The sequence below is a fragment of the Trichechus manatus genome, unplaced genomic scaffold, assembly GCF_000243295.1.
Source record: "Trichechus manatus latirostris isolate Lorelei unplaced genomic scaffold, TriManLat1.0 scaffold00055, whole genome shotgun sequence".
NCBI classification, from domain to species: domain Eukaryota; kingdom Metazoa; phylum Chordata; class Mammalia; order Sirenia; family Trichechidae; genus Trichechus; species Trichechus manatus.
This window is the reverse complement of record NW_004443991.1, coordinates 1,242,413-1,260,615: the sequence shown is the minus strand read 5'-3', so window position 1 is coordinate 1,260,615 and position 18,203 is coordinate 1,242,413. Positions and strand designations below refer to the sequence as shown.

Sequence of the window (18,203 nt, the reverse complement as noted above, 5' to 3'; positions counted from 1 at the left end):
TTTATTCCCATAAAAGGGCAACAAATCAGATTACACTCTTGACTAAGGATGTCGGAAGCAGTTGGAGTATGATGTAAGTCATCTTGAGCAGTAACCGTACCAACCGCCCACTTCTGTCAGTCAGCATCTGCAGACACCCTTGTACAGCTGCCATCCCTAGCTCCCAGCATTGTGTGGTGGGGCTCAAAAAACAAGGCAGCATCTGTAGTCACAATGTGGAAACAAAGTACTATTCGGGCCCTTTTTCAACCAGGGTGGGCATGTATGCCTCTCCGTGTTCTTCATTCTTAGAGCCTCTTCTTTCCTCCACTTTCTTGCAGGCTCTTATCTCCGTCCTCAGGCACTCTCTTTCATCTCTCTCCTTTCTGCTCTCAGGTCCCTGAAAGAGAAGAATCAGAAAACGATAGTTCATGAGTAACTTCATGGATAAGAATCAGCATGAATTCCATCCCAAAAATGTGGAGATTGATTCAGTCCCCACTTTCCCACATCTCAGTCATTTCTGACACCAGCCACCTCCACAGTACTCTATCTCTCTGACCCTAGCCACCCAGAGCTAGGACAGGTTAAAAGGACATCATCCTTCAGACTGCCAAATAGGCAGACACTGGCCACAAGTTTGGGAGTCCACATGACACCTTCACTTTCACTTGCTGGCTTGTCCTTACTCCAAGGGTTTTTTCCCAGGAATCAAGGACAAAGTTCATCTAACTTGCCCTTTGCATCAAGTCAATTCCGACTCATAGTGACCCTATAGGACAGAGTAGAACTGCCCCATAGTGTTTCCAAAAAGCGTCTGGTGGATTTGAACTGCTGACCTTTTGGTTAGCAGCCAAGCTCTTAACCACTTTGCCATCATCTTACCTTGGGTAAAGCTAAATTCTTTACCCCATAGGCAGAAACGCACCGACGGTTGACAAAGCTCCACATTTCTCCAATCATATATGAAGAAAGTCCTGCTTGCTCAGCAGATTCCCACTTCTTAAGTTTCTGGTAATAAATTAGCATTAAATCTAAGGGTGTTGCTAAAGGTTTTAGTCATAAAGAAAAGGAAGAGAGGTGCTTGAGCATCAGCAGACAGTCTATGTGAGGAAACTCACTGACGAATGTGATTTCACAGCATGATAACATTAATACTTTCCTGGTGCTTTTTGAAAAGAAAAGTGGCAAGTGAGATCACATATGGAATGACTCTAACTCCCTGGTGTCCACTCCCTTAAATTGCATTCATAATGAGGTGTACATTAGATTTTAATACAAGGACTGTGTGAAGAATGACATTGAGGAATGACCAAAACCAAAAAAAACCAAACCCACTGCTGTTGAGTAGATTCCAACTCATAGCGACCCTATAGGACAGAGTAGAACTGCCCCATAGGGTTTCCAAGGCTGTAATCTTTTATGGAAGCAGACTGCCAAATCATTCTCCCACAGAATGGCTGGTGAGTTCGAACCACCAACCTGTCAGCAGCTGAGTACTTTAACCACTGTGCTATTAACCAGATTAACATTCCCCAGTTGGTTGCCCAGATAGTCACATTTTCCATTTACTTATGGAGCACATACTATTTGAGGGTCAGGTGACACAGCACTAAAGAAGAGAAATCCTGCTTTTTAGATATGACACCTTGGTGGAAGGAAAGAGACAATCAATAAATAAACCTAAAAAGAAACAAGAAAATAACAGAGAGTGATAGGTGCTATGATAACTATTGTTGTTGTTGTTAGTTGCTGTTGAGTCAGTTACAACTCATGAGGACCCCATGTGTGCAGAGTAGAAGTGTTCCATAGGGTTTTCAAGGCTGTGACCTTTTGGAAGACGATCACCAAGCCTGTCTCCCAAGGCACCCCTGGGTGTGTTCAACTGCCAACCTTTGAGCAGTGTTTGCACCACCCAGGGTCTTCATGATAACTATAAACAGGATGACATAATAGGGAATTATTTGGGGGGCAGGAGATGCTCCTTTAGTTTCAATGGTCCGGCAGTGCCTTTCCGAGGAATTATTTAAGTGCTGACAAAAGAATGGCTTTGATAAATGTGATGATGGTATCCATTCATGCTTCTTTGTTTTTAAAATAAATAAGTAAAATCATCAGTTTTTCACCATTTAAACGTTGAGTATCAGCAGATAGTCTACGTGAGGAAACCCAACCTGCACGTGACTCTTTGCCTCTGACAAATAGGTAAAATCACTCTTTTTTTCCCCCTCTTAAACATTAGAGAATCCCTAAGTGTCTATTAAGTGAGCATATGCAATGGTGAGTGGTGATCGAGGTTATAACTTAGCCCTACAAGTTGAGTTATGAAGGATTCTGGCTACTGGGGTAAATTTAAGTACTCTAGAGTGTTAAATTGTTTTCTTACCTAGATTGTTTCTTTTCTATTCATAATGGTCCACTGGTTAAAGTCAGAAAGCAAAATGAAAAATGAAGCTGAGCTACATGCTAAAAAACCAAAACCAAACCTGTTGCCATGGAGTTGATTCTGACTCATAGTGACCTGATAGAACAGAGTAGAACTGCCCCACAGAGTTTTCAAGGAGCAGCTGGTGGATTCAAACTGACAACCTTTTGGTTAGCAGCCAACTTCTTAACTACTGTGCAACCAAGGCCCTGAGCTACACATTAAGATGAACATAAAAATTGCACTAGCTCTCTAAGTATGTCTCCAGATAATTTTTATCAGATCCATAAGTTGTATTTATCTGATAAAAATTCATGTTTGGCAGTCATGTTGTGTCTAATACTTACTAAAAAACAATGTAAAAAAAGAGAAAATATAGTGATTATTATTTCCAATTTGGCTTTTCCTTTGTTAAGAATAAAGACTATCTAAGAACAGCAGAAGAGGCCCACTGCCACCAAAAGAAAGAAAATAATAAAGACCAGAGTAGAAATAAATGAAATAGAGAATAGAAAAACAATAGAAAGAATCAACAAAATCAAAAGTTGGTTCTCTGAAAAGATCAACAAAATTGACAAACCACGGGCCAAACTGACAAAAGAAAAATAGGAGAGGACCCAAATAACCCAAATAAGAAATGAAATGGAAGACATTACAACAGACCCAACTGAAATAAAAAAGATCATAACAGAGTACTATGAAAAACTATACTCCAACAAATTTGAAAACCCAGAGGAAATGGGCAAATGTCTAGAAACACACTACCTACCCAAACTAACACAGAATGATGTTGAAAATCTGAATAGACCCCTAACAAGAGAAGAGACTGAAAAGATAATCTTAAACCACCACCACCCCGAGAAAAAAAAAGCCATGGCCCAGATGGTTTCACTGGAGAATTCTACCAAACATTCAGAGAAGCGCTTATACCAGTACTACTCAAACTATTTTAGAACCTAGAAAAGGAAGGGATACTTCTGAATTCATTCTATGAAGCCAGCATAACCCTGACACCAAAACCAGGCAAAGACACCACAAAAAAGAAAATTATAGACCAATATCTCTCATGAATATAGATGCAAAAATTTTCAACAAAATTCTAGCCAACAGAATTCAGCATTATGTCAAAAAAATAATACACCATGACCAAGTGGGATTCATACCAGTTATGCAAGGATGGTTTAACATTAGAAAATCAATCAACATAATCCACCATATAAATAAAAGAAAAGAATCACATGATCATCTCAATCGACACAGAAAAAGCATTTGACAAAGTCCAACATCCATTCTTGATAAAAACTCTCAATAAAATAGGTATACAAGGGAAATTCCTCAACATAATAAAGGGCATCTATACAAAACCAACAGTCAACATCATTCTTAATGGAGAGAGGCTGAAAACATTCCCCCTGAGACTAGGAACAAGACTAGGAACAAGACAATTGTGCTGGAAATCCTAGCTAGAGCAATAAGGCAAGAAAAAGAAACAAAGGGCATCTATTTTCACCAAAAAAAAAAAGGTCAAGAAGGGAGATTGTTGACATGTCATGGTGTTGTTAACCAATGTCATAAAACAATATGTGTACTGACTGTTTAATTAGAAACTATTTGTTCTGTAAACCTTCACCTAAAGTAAAATAAAAATAAATAAATAATGGGTATCCAAATTGGTAATGAAGAAGTAAAACTGTCCCTATTTGCAGATGATATGATGCTATACGTAGAAAACTCAAAAGACTCCACAAGAAAACTACTGGAACTAATAGAAAGATTCAGCAGAGTAGCAAGATACAAGATAAACATACAAAAATCAGTTGGATTCCTATACACCAACAAAGAGAACGATGAAAAGGAAATCAGGAAAACAATACCATTTTTAATAGCCCCTAAAAAAATAAAATACTTAAGAATAAATTTAACCAGGGATGTAAAAGACCTATACAAAGAAAACTACAAAACACTACTCCATGAAACCAAAAGAGATCTAAGTAAATGGAAAAATATACCATGCTTATGGATAGGTAGACTCAACATTGTGAAAATGTCAATTCTACCCAAAGCAATCTACAAATATAATGCAATCCCAATCCAAATACCAATAGTATTCTTTAAAGAGATGGAAAAACCAATGGTTAACTTTATATGGAAAAGGAAGTGGCCTCAGATAAGTAAAGCAATACTGAAGGAGAATAAAGTAGGAGGATTCATACTACCTGATCCCAGAAGCTACTATACAGCTATGTAGTCAAAACAACCTGGTACTGGTACAATGAAAAAAACATAGACCAATGGAACAGAATCAAGAACCTAGATGTAAATCCATCCACCTACAGTCACCTGATCTTTGACAAGGGCTCAAAGTCCATCAAATGGGGAAAAGATAGTCGTTTTAACAAATGATGCTGGCAAAACTGGATGTCCATCTGCAAAAAAATGAAACAGGATCCATACCTCACACCATACACAAAAACTAATTCAAAATAGATCAAAGACCTAAATATAAAACCAAAAACTATAAGGATTATAGAAGAAAAAATAGGATCATTTCTAGAGGCCCTAATGCATGGCATTACCAGGATATAAACCATAATGAACAATACACAAATTCCAGAAGATAAGCTAGATAACTGGGATTTTCTAAAAATTAAACACTTATACTCATCAAAAGACTTCACCAAAAGAGTAAAAAGAGAACCTACAGACTAGGAAAAAATTTTTGGCTATGGCAAATCCAATAAAGTTCTAATCTCTAAAATCTACAGGAAAATCCAACACCTCTACAACAAAAAGGCAAATAATCCAATTAAAAAATGGGCAAAGGAAATGAACAGACACTTCACCAAAAAAAGATATTCAGGAACTAACAAACATATGAGGAAATGCCAGTGATCACTAGCTATTAGAGAAATGCAAATTAAAACCTCAATGAGCTACCATCTCACCCTGGCATTACGGGCATGAATCAAAATAACAGAAAATAACAAATGTTGGAGAGGCTGCGGGGAGATTGGAACTCTTATGCACTCCTGGTGGGAATGCAAAATGGTACAACCACTTTGGAAAATGATATGGAGCTTCCTTAGAAAGCTAGAAATAGAAATACTATACGATCCAGCAATCCTACTCTTAGAAATATATCCTAGAGAAATAAGAATCATCACACGAATACACATATGCACACCCATGTTCACTGCAGCATTGTTCACAATAGCAAAAAGATGGACACAACCTAGATGCCCATCAGCAGAAGAATGGATAAACAAACTATGTACATACACACAATGGAGTACTATGGAATGCTAAAGAACAATTATGAATCTGTGAAGCCTCTCACAACATGGATGAATCTGGAGGGCGTTATGCTGAGTGAAATAAGTCAATCACGAAAGGACAAATATTATATGAGACCACTACTATAAAAAACTTATGAAAAGGTTTACACACAAAAAGAAACAATCTTTGATGGTTACAAGGGAGGGGAGGGGTGGGGATGGAAAAACACTAACTAGACAATAGATAAGTGGTAACTTTGGTGAAGAGTAAGACAGTACATAATACTGGGGAAGCCAGCACAACTTGTAGAAGGCAAGGTCATGGAAGCTCCGTAGACACATCCAAACTCCCTGAGGGACTGAATTGCTGGGCTGAGGCCTTGGGGACCATGGTCTCAGGGAGAATCTAGCTCAACTGGGATAACATCGTTTATAAAGAAAATGTTCTACATTCTACTTTGGTGAGTAGCATCTGGGGTCTTAAAAGCTTGTGAGCAGCCATCTAAGATACTCCACTGGTCTCACCCCATTGGGAGCAAGGGATAATGAAGAAAACTAAAGACACAAGGGAACGATTAGTCCAAAGGACTAATGGACCACAACTACCACAGCCTCCACTAGACTGAGTCCAGTACAACTAGATTGTGCCTGGCTATCACCACTGACTGCTCTGACAGGGATCACAATAGAGGGTCCTGAACAGAGCTGGAGATAAATGGAAACAAAATTCTAACTCACAAAAAGAGACTAGACTTACTGGCCTGAACAGAGACTGAAGAAACCCCGAGAGTATGGCCCCGGACACCGTTTTAGCTCAGTACTGAAGTCACTCCTGAGGTTCACCCTTCATCCAAAGATTAGGCCCATAAAACAAAATGAGACCAAAGGGGAACACCAGCCCAGGGGAAGCACTAGAAGGTAGGAGGGGAAAGGAAAGCTGGTGATAGGGAACCCCAGGTTGAGAAGGGAGACTATTGACACATCATAGGGTTGTAACCAATGTCACAAAACAATATGTGTACTAATTGTTTAATGAGAAGCTAGCTTGTTCTGTAAGCCTTCATCTAAAGTACAATAATAATAATAAAAAGAATAAAGACTATCTGAGAAATGCTTGTAAATAATGATCTAAAATATTTTTTCTTATCTCATCACTTAGAAACAAGATGTGGACATTATCAAGAAAAGCCAATTGAGTTTTTAAATATGCAAATGAAAAAATTTAATGTTGTTGGTCATGATCAGGTCACACAAGTAGTCTCTAACTCTTTTTAATGCTAAAATATGTAAAATTTCAATCTACATCTTAGTATGCATTTGGTCCCCAAACATATATACCACCCTTTTTAATGTAGTTAGCTTTTAGAAAGTGGGTCAATTGTTAAATAGGAAAAAGTAAAAAAAGCATTTATATACGTTCTGAATTTTTTAGTTTTCATTAAGATGAATTTTTAATATACTCTTTAAAAACTGATATAAAATAAAATATTTAACTTAAAATTACTTATCATATAGTATGCAAAAAATTTAATGATTTTATACATTTCCAGCTGATTTCTAGATATTACATATAACTCTAAATAGAGTTCTGGAGTCAAAAAGGTTGAACATGCTGTCTTGGTTATCTTTGCACTCAAAAGGAAGAACATGGAAAATTAATAGAACAAGTATATTTTGTGTTTTAGGGATAACATGATGACTATCTCTTTAAATAAGCAAACTTTCACATTTACACACTTACAGGGCTTATAATATCAAACGAATTTCATATAAGCAACTTACACAGGATTATGAATTGTTTATGAAATTTTTTTGTGAGGCCACCAGAATCAATAACAAACTGTTCAGATTAAAATTTTTTAAAATATTTTTAGACCCTACTTTGTTCCAAAAAGGATTTAAGTCTCCTACATTGGTATACACTTCAACACGTCAGTTTTAAAACAGTTCTTTCACTTCTGTTTTAATTCTGCTAAAGGTTGATAATTTGAATCATGAGGAAATATCAGGTAAACTCAAATTAAGGGCCATTCTGAAAAATAGCTGGCTCATACTCTTCAAAAACAAAAATTCAATGAAAAACAAGGAAAGACTGAGGAATTGCTCCAAATTAAAATAGACTAAAGAGACATGAAAACTGGATGTGACACCTGATCTGAAATTTCTCTATGAAGAATATTATTGAGACAACTGACAAAATATCAATAAGGTCTACAGGTTAGATAATAGTATTGTATCAGTGTTAATTTCCTGAGTTTAATGATTGGTTATGTAAGAGAATGTCTTGTGTCCTTGTTTCGGGATAGGAGAGAGAGACAGAGAGGAGGAGAGAGAGCATGCACAGATGTGATAACACGTTGTTATGTATTGAATTTTGTCCCCCAAAATTTATGTTGGAATCCTAATCCCTATACCTATGGATGTAATCCCATTTGAGAATAGGGTTTTCTTTGTTATATTAATGGGGCCGTATCAGTGTAGAATGTGTCCTAAACCTAATCGCTTCTGAGTTAGAAAAAGAGTAGATTGGACACAGAAGCAAGCACAGACTTGAGAAGACAGATGCCATGTGAGGACTGTCTACGAGCCAAGGAACGAAGGAATGCCTGAGCTACAGACAAGGAAGAATCGACACAGCCAAAACCCTGATTTGGACTTTCAGCCTCCAGAACTTCGAGAAAACAAATTTCTCATTAAAATCACCCATTTGTGGCATTTGTGTTACAGCAGCACTAGGTAACTAAGACACATGTTAACATTTGGGGGAATCCTAGTGAATGGTGTGTGGAAATTCTTTGTACTATTCTTGCAACATTTCTTGAAGTCTGAACCATGTCAAAATAAGCAGCAAAAAGAAAAGACAGAATAGGAACTCTTGATAAGAGTGACAGCTGTTCACTATTTTTCCTTCCTTAGTCCTCTTATGAGGGGTGGAGAGAGCAGCCTACTGAAAGGAAATCATATGCACACAGGGCCACTCTGAGCAAAAATGAGGTGCCACCTGTGAGGCAAAGATGCATAGTGATAGGGCCAACAGCCGTCATTGCTAGGTAAGGCATTGTGCCCAGATGGACAGGTATGTAGAAAACACCTGAGTGTCTTCATCTGTGCATTCACAGAGTCTAGCTCAAGAACCAGGAGTCAGTACACCTAAGTTTAATTATTTGCTCTGCCTATTACATGACAGCAGGATATTATTATTCCTATTTTGCAAAACAAAGCAAAAAGAACCCCAGAAACCAACCAAAAAAAAAAAAGTATCTTGCTCAAGGCCACCCAGTAAGCATGTTGCAGAGTTGAAAAGCTACCCACAGATTATTTTATCTCTAAGTTATTACTTTATGTATCAAGTTTGTTATCAGTGGAGTTTCTAGTCTTCCTCCTCATTCATGCCTATCTCACTTCATGCTTTACTCAGACTTCCACAAGGTCATATGAACGTGTGGACCACTCCTACTCCTGGACACTCATTAGATAATGTCCAGAGACTTCCCAGAGAGTTCCTTCTGTATGCTTTTTAAAGGTACAGGGAAAGAAAATATAATCATAAACTATTTGCTACTGGAGTAAATATCAAAGGAGAAGAGCAGTAGGGGAAGTTTTTCTCTTCTTTAAATACTCGAAAAAGAATAAGACACTATTATTCATAGTAAGAGTGAAGAAAGCAGGCTCAAAGAACTAGAGGACCTCAGTAACAAAAACATTACTTGTAAAGTCCTCCAGGAATTCTTCCTACACCAGATGTCTTCAATTAAAAAAAGAATTATGTGCATCTGGGCTATCTTAAAAGGGGTGTGATTTTTCAAAGATCTCATCACCAAGAAGTGGTAAACGAGAAGAATCTGTTCCCCTCAAACTTGGGCAGCATGAATCCTTTGGATTTCCTTTTCTAAAATGGTTTAAATGTTTAATAGTTCTATTACATACCAAAGAGACAGAGCGTTTGGTTCTAAAGCATAGTTGCTGTTCATAGGACTCCAAAAATCCCTGAATTTTTGAATAGGATCTTCCTTTTGATTCCAGTGGCTCCTTCAATGATCCACCTCCTGAGCATTTTCTGTAATTCCTCATGTGCGTTCGGCACCAGAATTCCTGGTCCTCTTGAGAATGCCTTCTAGGATGGTGGTCAGATGATGTAATTTTGGGAAGTTCAGGAAACTGGCAATAAAGAATGAAAAATTTTGCAGTTTAAAGAGATTGTATAGTATTAGCACAGAAACAGAATGTCCATAAACTACTAACTAAACAAATCTTATATTGAACTGAAAGTTTACCTTCTTAATCAGTAAGGCCTTTCTCCTATAATGAAGCAGTAAAACATTTAGCAGAATAACTCAATGTGTGTTACTCTGTCATTATAGCAATGTATGAAGCTTTCCAAATCTCAAATCAATATTTAAAAATAAATTCTAAAATAACTTAAAAATTTCTGAATAAAAAAGAAACCATAAATATTTAGGAAATAATACAAGGTGGATATTTACGTGGTTCCTGTATAGAGAAGGAATTTCTGAGCAAAAGAGCAATGGAATAAGTCATGTGGAAAAAATTAATTTGATTATATGAAAATAAAGCTGATGTGCACCAAAAGCGACACAAAATTAAAAGGCAGACAAAATAAACTAAAAATACATGTGCTACATATTACTAATATTTAATAAATATCCTGAAAATAAACAAGTATATGTCACACACACACAGACATAGAGATCATGTAATACAATAACATCAATGCTAAAATCCCAATTGGAAAATGATCAAAGGGCAAACAGTTCAGAGAAACCAAACTTCTTGCAAGAATTGTGACACTTGCTCTCTCAATTTCTCTCACACCCCAACCCACTCCAATCTAGCTTTTACACCCACAACTACTTGTGATTAGGATATTGGTGTCCATCTTACCAAATTCTGTGGATGCTTTTTTGTTTTTATCTTGCTTATTAGGTAATGTTATAGATTGAATTATGTCTCTCAAAAAGATATACTGAAGTCCTATCCCCCAGTATGAGTAAATGAGACTTTGTTTGGAAATAGGGTCTTTGAAGATGTTATCAGTTAGGTTAACAAGAAGTCATCCTGGAGCAGAGTGGGTCCTGATCTAATATGAGTGGTGTGCTTATAAAAAGAGGAGAAGAGACACAGACAGTTACAGAGGGAAGATGTCCATGTGAATACAGAGGTGGAAATTGGAGTAATACATCTACAAGGCAAGGAACACCAGGGATTTTCAGGAGCCGCCAAGAGCTAGGAAGAAGAAAGGAAGAATCTTCCCCGAGAGCCTTCAGAGAAAGCATGGCCTTGCTGACACCTTCATTTCAGAATTCTAGCCTCCAGAACTCTGAAACTGTCAAGACCTGAATCATCAGCCAGAAACTAGATAAACAGAGGAGAGGTTAAGAAGAAACTCCTTGGAGCCTACAACACTCCATGCCTAGGGCACTTGGATCTTTCTCCTCAGGGCCAATTCAAGCTGAAGTAGCCAACCCAAGTCCATCTAAACACATGCCACTGAGATCATAACCCCAAATGACATTAAATTCCTTCTTCTATAGTAATATTTTCTCCACTAGTTCTCCACTGCCAGTGATCAACATTCTTGGTATGAACATATGCCATTTGCCAATCTTCAATATAAAATTACAATAACCGACTATCTTCTCATTGTAATATGAAAGAGAAGGGGAAACTAGAGACAATGAGAGAAAGGCAAAATGAGAGACTTTGGAACCTTTGCAGTAATTAATTGAAAACATTCAGAAAAATTTTTTTTTTCAAGTTTCAGCTCTTCTGAAATAATAATAATAATAATAGAGAGAGCACTTAACTAGGTACCAGATGCTGTCCTAAGCATTCATATACTCTACTGACTGAATCTTCACACTACCCTTGTAAGACATTATTACCCTCAATCCCGTGTACACATGGGGCACTGAGGCAGACAGAGGTGAAGTAACTAGCTCAAAGTTATGCAGCTAGTAAATGAAGGACACTGGAGTCTAGCTCCAGAGCCCTTGCTCTTAACCACTTCACTTTGCTGGCTTTCTAGCAAAACCTCTATCTAGTAGAGGAGAGAAAACAAGTGCATAGAACATTATGCTGAAAGTTTCCCTACAGAGTTGTCACTGATGCCTTAAATTCTATCATTAGCTTTATTCTTTTGGATCAAGGCATTGTCCCTTATTGAAATTAAATACAAATATAATCTGAAATATAAGAAGCTACTGTCAACCATGAAACTTTAGGGCAAAAAGTCCCAAAGCAGGGGCATCCCCCCCTCTCTCCAGGTTTGTGAGATCTCCCCAAGGGGGCCATACCCCACCCCACCCACCCCCATAATGAGTACTGTAATAATGAGAGCATCCAGCCACCCTCAGGTCAATCAGGGATAAGAATAAAAATAAAAAATATCTTCCACTGCTTTAAATTGAGGCTATGGAGAGAGAATTTAGAGAAAAAGGTGATTTTTTTTCTAAGTAGCCTTAAGTGTAGAGGCTTACTTTGTATCCTCTCAAATCATATCATGTAGGCAGCACATATGGTGTTATCATGGAGCATAGAAGAAGATCCACTTAGAGCTAGCCAAGTCCTCATCAGTGAACTCAGATTCTTCCTCAAAGAATTCACTAGGCCTGCTCTACATAGAACAATAATAAGAGAACCATGTTAAGCTGAAGGAGAAGATGACTAGAAAGCTGAACAGAATTAAAAATGAACTTCCACTGAGCAGAAGAAACAAGTGATATGGAAACTGTTTTACTTCAGTTCTGTACCTTTCAGTTTACTAGTCATGTGATGGCAGAGAGAGAAGGCTGATCAGCTCAATAATGAGAGAGGCTTCATATTACTTTATCATTTTTTCACCAAGGACATCAGGACAGTAAAGTCTGATTTCTTTATTCACTTAAAATCAGCAACCTCAGATTACAATGAGTCTGGCCAAAAAGTAGTGTTCTCTGTGAAAGACTGAGCTGTACCCTTTGCCATACCTTGTTCTTTCCAGCCAAATTTGTATTTTCCACTATACCGAAAGTTCCATGAGCATGGGGGCTGTGTATGTCCTCCTTTATGCTGTATCCTAGTACCTTGAACAGTGACTGGCACACTGTAGGTGTTCAACAAGTATGTTAAATGAATCAGCGCTCCATTACTATGGTTTCACATGAATCATGAAGCTGATAAAGCCGTATTAGAAACTGCATTCAAAATAGGCAAGAAGGAGGAAGCCATTCTCTCCTCGGACATGTAGTATTGACGGATGTAGATTACTGATAGTTGAGAGGAAAGAGCCTTAGACTGGAGCAGTGGGGAGAGAAGAAAAAAGATAAGAGCATGCTTTTCTTTTTAAGTTCTTTTCTTTGAGCTCAAACCAAAACACACAGAAATTGAAACCTAATTGTTCTCATATCTCTAAAGAGAGAAAAATCTGAGCACATTTTAGAGAGGAAAAATTAAGTATCCAACTACAGATTTACAATTATACAGCGTTGTGTAAGTAGAGAATGAAGACTCAAACTCCCTAACTACCTTCCAGGACTCTACCTAATACCTCTTCTGGATCTCGTGATGGGTGGTCTGTGCTTGTTCTTTTTCTGTTCAATTGGGTCATAATTTTTATTCCACGTTTTGTTCCCTAAATAAACATATGCTTTCTGCATGTCTTTCTGATAATTACGGAATTAAGTGTTGACTCGGAGAATCTGAAAAGGTTCTGCAGAAAGGACAAGCAGCAAAGATGTCACATGGACACCATTTAGGAATGTTATCCAGAGCAAATTCTGCTATTTCTCAGTAGTTTCAGAAGAACATTGCAACTGAAAAGTGGATGTCTCTAAATAGAGTGAATTATCTCAGCTTAAAAAACCTGGTTGATGCTAAAATTTATTCAAGAAACTATATTTTGCAAATAATGATTCTCATTTTGTTTTCATACTTTCTGTGACTCCAAAGAGCTGTTGTGATAAGTAGAAAATCATGGTTTTTCTCCTTGTTTCTGCCTGGTTCTCACTATATGAAAACTAGGGGTGACAAAACTAGTCAGACTGGTTCACACACTATGAATACCTCACTTGGTGGAACATAAAAGATTAAAAGGAGACTGCAATGATCTGGTCTTTATTTTATACTAATAAAAAAAACCAAACACGTTGCCGTTGAGTCAATACCAACCCATGGAGACCCCAAGTGTCACAGAGCAGAACTGGTCTATTTTGTAACAGAACCAAGGAAAATTAGAGCTAGAAGTGTCCTCTGAGATCTTCCAGTCCACCCTCCTTCATGTTTCACTTAAGGAAACTGAAGCTCAAAGAGATGTTGAAACTTGCCCTTTGTCCTTGAATGTGTACTTGGTAACAGATCTATTTTCAAATATTTGTGTCTCAAAGAGGTCTCATTCCTCAAACTTGCTGACCTCTGGGAGCAAAAGAGGTTGCCTTACATACTTTGGAGCCCTGGTGGCACAGTGCTTAAGCATACTTAGCCTTAACCAAAAGGTCAGCTGTTCAAATCCACCAGCCACTCCTTGGAAACCCTATGGGGCAGTTCATCTCTGTCCTATAGGGTAGCTATGAGTTGGAATCGACTCGAAGACAACAAGTTTGGTTTTGGTTACATGCTTTAATTTATCTCACAGGCATTATGCACTATGGGTCCCTGGAGGTAAAATAAATTAACATTGCCCTAAAATTTACTTGTAGAGGGTCAGAGAAAACAAGGGAAACCCTCAATGAAATGGCTTGACACAACAGCTGCAACAATGGACTCAACCATACCAATGATCAGGAAGATTGCACAGGACTGGCAACATTTTGTTCTGTTATACCCAAGGTTGCCATGAGTCTGAGCCGACTCTACCGCACCTAACAGCAACAACGAAACTTACGTAAGCGTTCTGAGGTTGGCAGAAGCAGGGAGTTCGGGAACTGTTTTCGAGAGCCTGGAATTCTAAGTGGTAACTTGTGAAAAAGAAAGGTTGTCTTATCGCTGTGTAACTATGAAGCAGAGGACATGAGTATCTACTGTGGAGCCTTCTAGCAGCCACAGCTGAAGCAGAGAGAACTGCTGCCTGTACCTGCTGCCGAGTCCACACCTGGTCAGGCCCACTCATTCCCCTCTCCGAAGCTTTCCTGCTAGCACCTTGCTCCCTAGACACTGGGTCCTCTGCCTAGCCGTGGGAAAATAGTGCTGAAGGCAAAAGAATTTTTCATCCCTCCCCCATCAGGAAACCAAATAACAACAGAAAATAAAAAGCCTATTAAATTTATCGAAGGTAGTGATTTGTTAGGTGGAATCCCCGCTTCCCTAGAGGTCCACAAAATAGTTAAGCTAATTTTGGTATTTCAGAAAGTCTAATGGAAATCACATATTCATTCACAGCAATCATTATCACAGACTAATGATAACATCAAGGTTCTTTCTTTTGGCTTGAATTAATCACTCACGTGGTGCGAGCAGTTTGCCATCAGCTGCTAACCCAGAGGTTGGCAGTTCAAACCTACCCAGGGGCTCCACAGAAGAAAGGCCTGGCAAACTGCTTCCATAAAGATTACAACCAAGAACACCCTATGGAGCAGTTCACTCTGTAACACATAAGGTCGCCATGAGTCGGGGGTCGATCCAACAGCAGCTAACAACGCATCTCAGGCTTATCAGGAGTTCTGAATGGCAGTTAAAGATATCTTACAACCAAAAAAAACAAACCCGTCGCCGTCCAGCCGATTCCAGCTCACAGTGACCCTATAGGACAGAGTAGAACTGCCCCTAGGATTGCCAAGGAGCGGCTGGTGGATTCGAACGGCCAACCTTTTGGTTAGCAGCCGAGCTCTTAACTACTGTCCACCAGGGCTCCAAAGATATCTTCCGTTACTAAAAATAAAGAAATCATTACCTAATAGATGAAAATCAGGCCTCTTTAAGGATACGAGAAAATAATAAAAGAGACTTTTGTGGGTATTACTTTAAAAAAGGTTTCTAAGTACGTACAGATTTTAAGCCAAAAAAAACTTTATACCCAAGGACTCTTTCAAAAATGATCTAAAAGAAATCCCTTCCCCTACCCTACCTCTCCCCTGGCCCTGCTGTATCAACTCACTGGGCAGGGCAGGGACCGCTTCCTGTAACCAGCGGCTTGTGATCGGTGGCGTGCCGGCAGTCTTCTCTCATCCTCCTCTGTCCAGCTGTGACCCCAGAAGCTGCTCATCCATTTGGCAAAAGATACATCATCATCATCTTCATCATCTTTGTGCTCCATGTAAAGGTGATTCAAAATGCTGAAGGCCTGTCCCTAAATCTGGCAGGGAGAAGTATCCAACAGGGCTGACTTGATGAAACCCAGGATCTCCTCCAAAAGACAAAATAAAAGTGGTATTTTCAAATAGGCTTTGATAATGGGATCCCTAAAGGAGAAAGATTTACTAAACAACCACTTCACCATCAGGCAGCCTCAGGCAATGTCTATTTATAAATTGTGCAGCCCACATTCCCTTCCCCCTTGTCTCTTTAAATTGAGAGGCTTTTTAATCTTTCCATTGCTCGGGCTTGTATCTCGCAGCCTAAGGGTGGGAAGCACAGCCCACTGCCTGGTTTTCTCTGTGCTTTGCTGCCGTGGCATCTCCAGCTGTCAATGATGATGGAGCACGACCCTCACATTCTGCCTGTCAGCTCGAGGCCAACTCTAAAATGGGGCCACATACCAGCGTCAGACTGACCGCAGCCTGTAAGGTGGCCAGCCGTTGGGACAGTCTATGCACAGGAAAGGATATGCAGATTAGACCCTCCTAAACATAAAATTGATGTTCTTATTGCTGCTATGTGTGTCGAGTTGATTCCGACTCATAGTGACCCTATATGACAGAGTAGAACTGCCCCATAGGGTTTTCCAAGGCTATAATCTTTATGGGAGCAGATCACCAGGTCTTTTCTCCTAAGGAGCTGCTGGTAGGTTCGAACTGCCCACCATTTGGTTAGCAGCCAAGTGCTTAACCATTCTGCCACCAGCGCTCCTAATAAAATTGATTGTGATGTAAAATCCAGCTCCTAGAGCAAAGGAAGCAGTTTTTCTTTTTTTATTGAAGTGTTAGTTACATAAAGCAAAATGTATATGTATATCCCTGTGTAACCACCACCCGGATGAAGATATAGAACATTTCAGCACCCCAGGAGAATCCTTCTTCTCCCTTCCAATCCACATTCCCTCCAAAAGATAACCTCTTCTGACCTCTGTCACCATAGATTGGTTTTGCCTGTTTTTAAACTTCCTATTAATAGAATTCTGTGATATGTATTATTTTGTGTCCTTCAACATTATGTCAGTGAGATTTATCCTTGTCTTTGCAGCTGCAGCAGTTTATGCTGTGTAGGATTGCATTGTATGAACCTACCACAATTTTTTTTTAATCCAGTCTACTACTGATGGTTATTTTGGGCTGTCTTTGGTTGCTTCCAGTAGGGGCTATTATAAATAAAGCTTCTATGACTATTACAGTCCCTGTCTTTTAGTGAGCATGTTTTTCAAAGTAAGGGAGAATGTTACCTTTATTGAGTCCCTACTCTGTGAATTTTACATATTTTTTTTGTTTGTATAATATTTATAAGAATCCTGTGATTGAGAGATTTTTATCAATATTTGCTGTTGTTGTTGTTAGGTGATGTTGAGTCGATTTTGACTCATGGGAACCCAGTATGACAGAACAGACATTCTTTATAGGGTATTCTTAGCTGTAATATTTACAGAAGAAGATCATCAGGTCTTTCTCCTGCAGAGCCACTGGGTAGGTTCAAATTGCCACCTTTTGATTAGCAGCTGAGTGCTTAACTGTTTGTGCCATCAGGGATCCTACCAACATTTTAGAGATAAGAAAATTCAGATTCAAATAGACTGTCACTTGCCAAAGGTGAAACGTCTGCTAAGCAACACAGCCAAGTTTGAAGCCAAGAGCAGAATAACAAAGGCCACAATAGATAAGTGGTAACTTTGGTGAAGGGTAAGACAGTACACAATACTGGGGAAGCCAGCCCAACTTGTTCAAGGCAAGGTCATGGAAGCTCCATAGACAGATCCAAACTTCTGAGGGACTGAATTGCTGGGCGGAGGTCTCTGGGGACCATGGTCTCAGGGAACATCTAGCTCAACTGGCATAACACAGTTTATAAAGACAATGTTCTACATTCTACCTTGGTGAGTAGCGTCTGGGGTCTTAAAAGCCTGTGAGCAGCCATCTAAGATACTCCACTGGTCTCACCCCTTCAGGAGTAAAGGAGAATGAAGAGAACAGGATACAAGGAAAAGATTAGTCCAAAGGACTAATGGACCGCAACTACCATGGCTTCCACCAGTACAACTAGATGGTGCCCAGCTACTACCACCAACTCCTCTGAGTGGGATCACAACAGAGGGTCCTGAACAGAGCTGAAGAAAAATGTAGAACAAAATTCTAACTCACAAAAAAAGACCAGATTTACTGGCCTGACAGAGACTGGAGAAACCCCGAGAGTATGGCCCCCGGACGCCCTTTTAGCTCAGTAACGAA

The 18,203-nt window shown here is 39.0% G+C and overlaps 1 protein-coding gene across 1 annotated transcript; it reads right to left on the bottom strand.

Annotated features, from left to right (window-relative positions):
• Positions 1–229: 229 nt before the first annotated feature.
• LNP1 (leukemia NUP98 fusion partner 1) lies at positions 230–15,925 on the bottom strand. The gene is made up of 3 exons (XM_004378140.1): positions 15,767–15,925; positions 9,607–9,837; positions 230–379 (listed from the first exon to the last, which is right to left on the bottom strand). The coding sequence occupies exons 1-3, from the start codon at positions 15,923–15,925 to the stop codon at positions 230–232; spliced, it is 540 nt and encodes a 179-aa protein (XP_004378197.1).
• Between the last annotated feature and the right edge of the window lie 2,278 nt (positions 15,926–18,203).

Coding starts and splice junctions, on each gene's coding strand:
- LNP1 (XM_004378140.1), bottom strand. CDS start 15,925: ATGGAGCACAAAGATGATGAAGATGATGATGATGTATCTTTTGCCAAA. Junction 9,838..15,766: donor AGCGGTCCCTGCCCTGCCCA/GTGAGTTGATAC, acceptor CTTTATTGCCAG/TTTCCTGAACTTCCCAAAAT. Junction 380..9,606: donor CCAAACGCTCTGTCTCTTTG/GTATGTAATAGA, acceptor CTTCTCTTTCAG/GGACCTGAGAGCAGAAAGGA.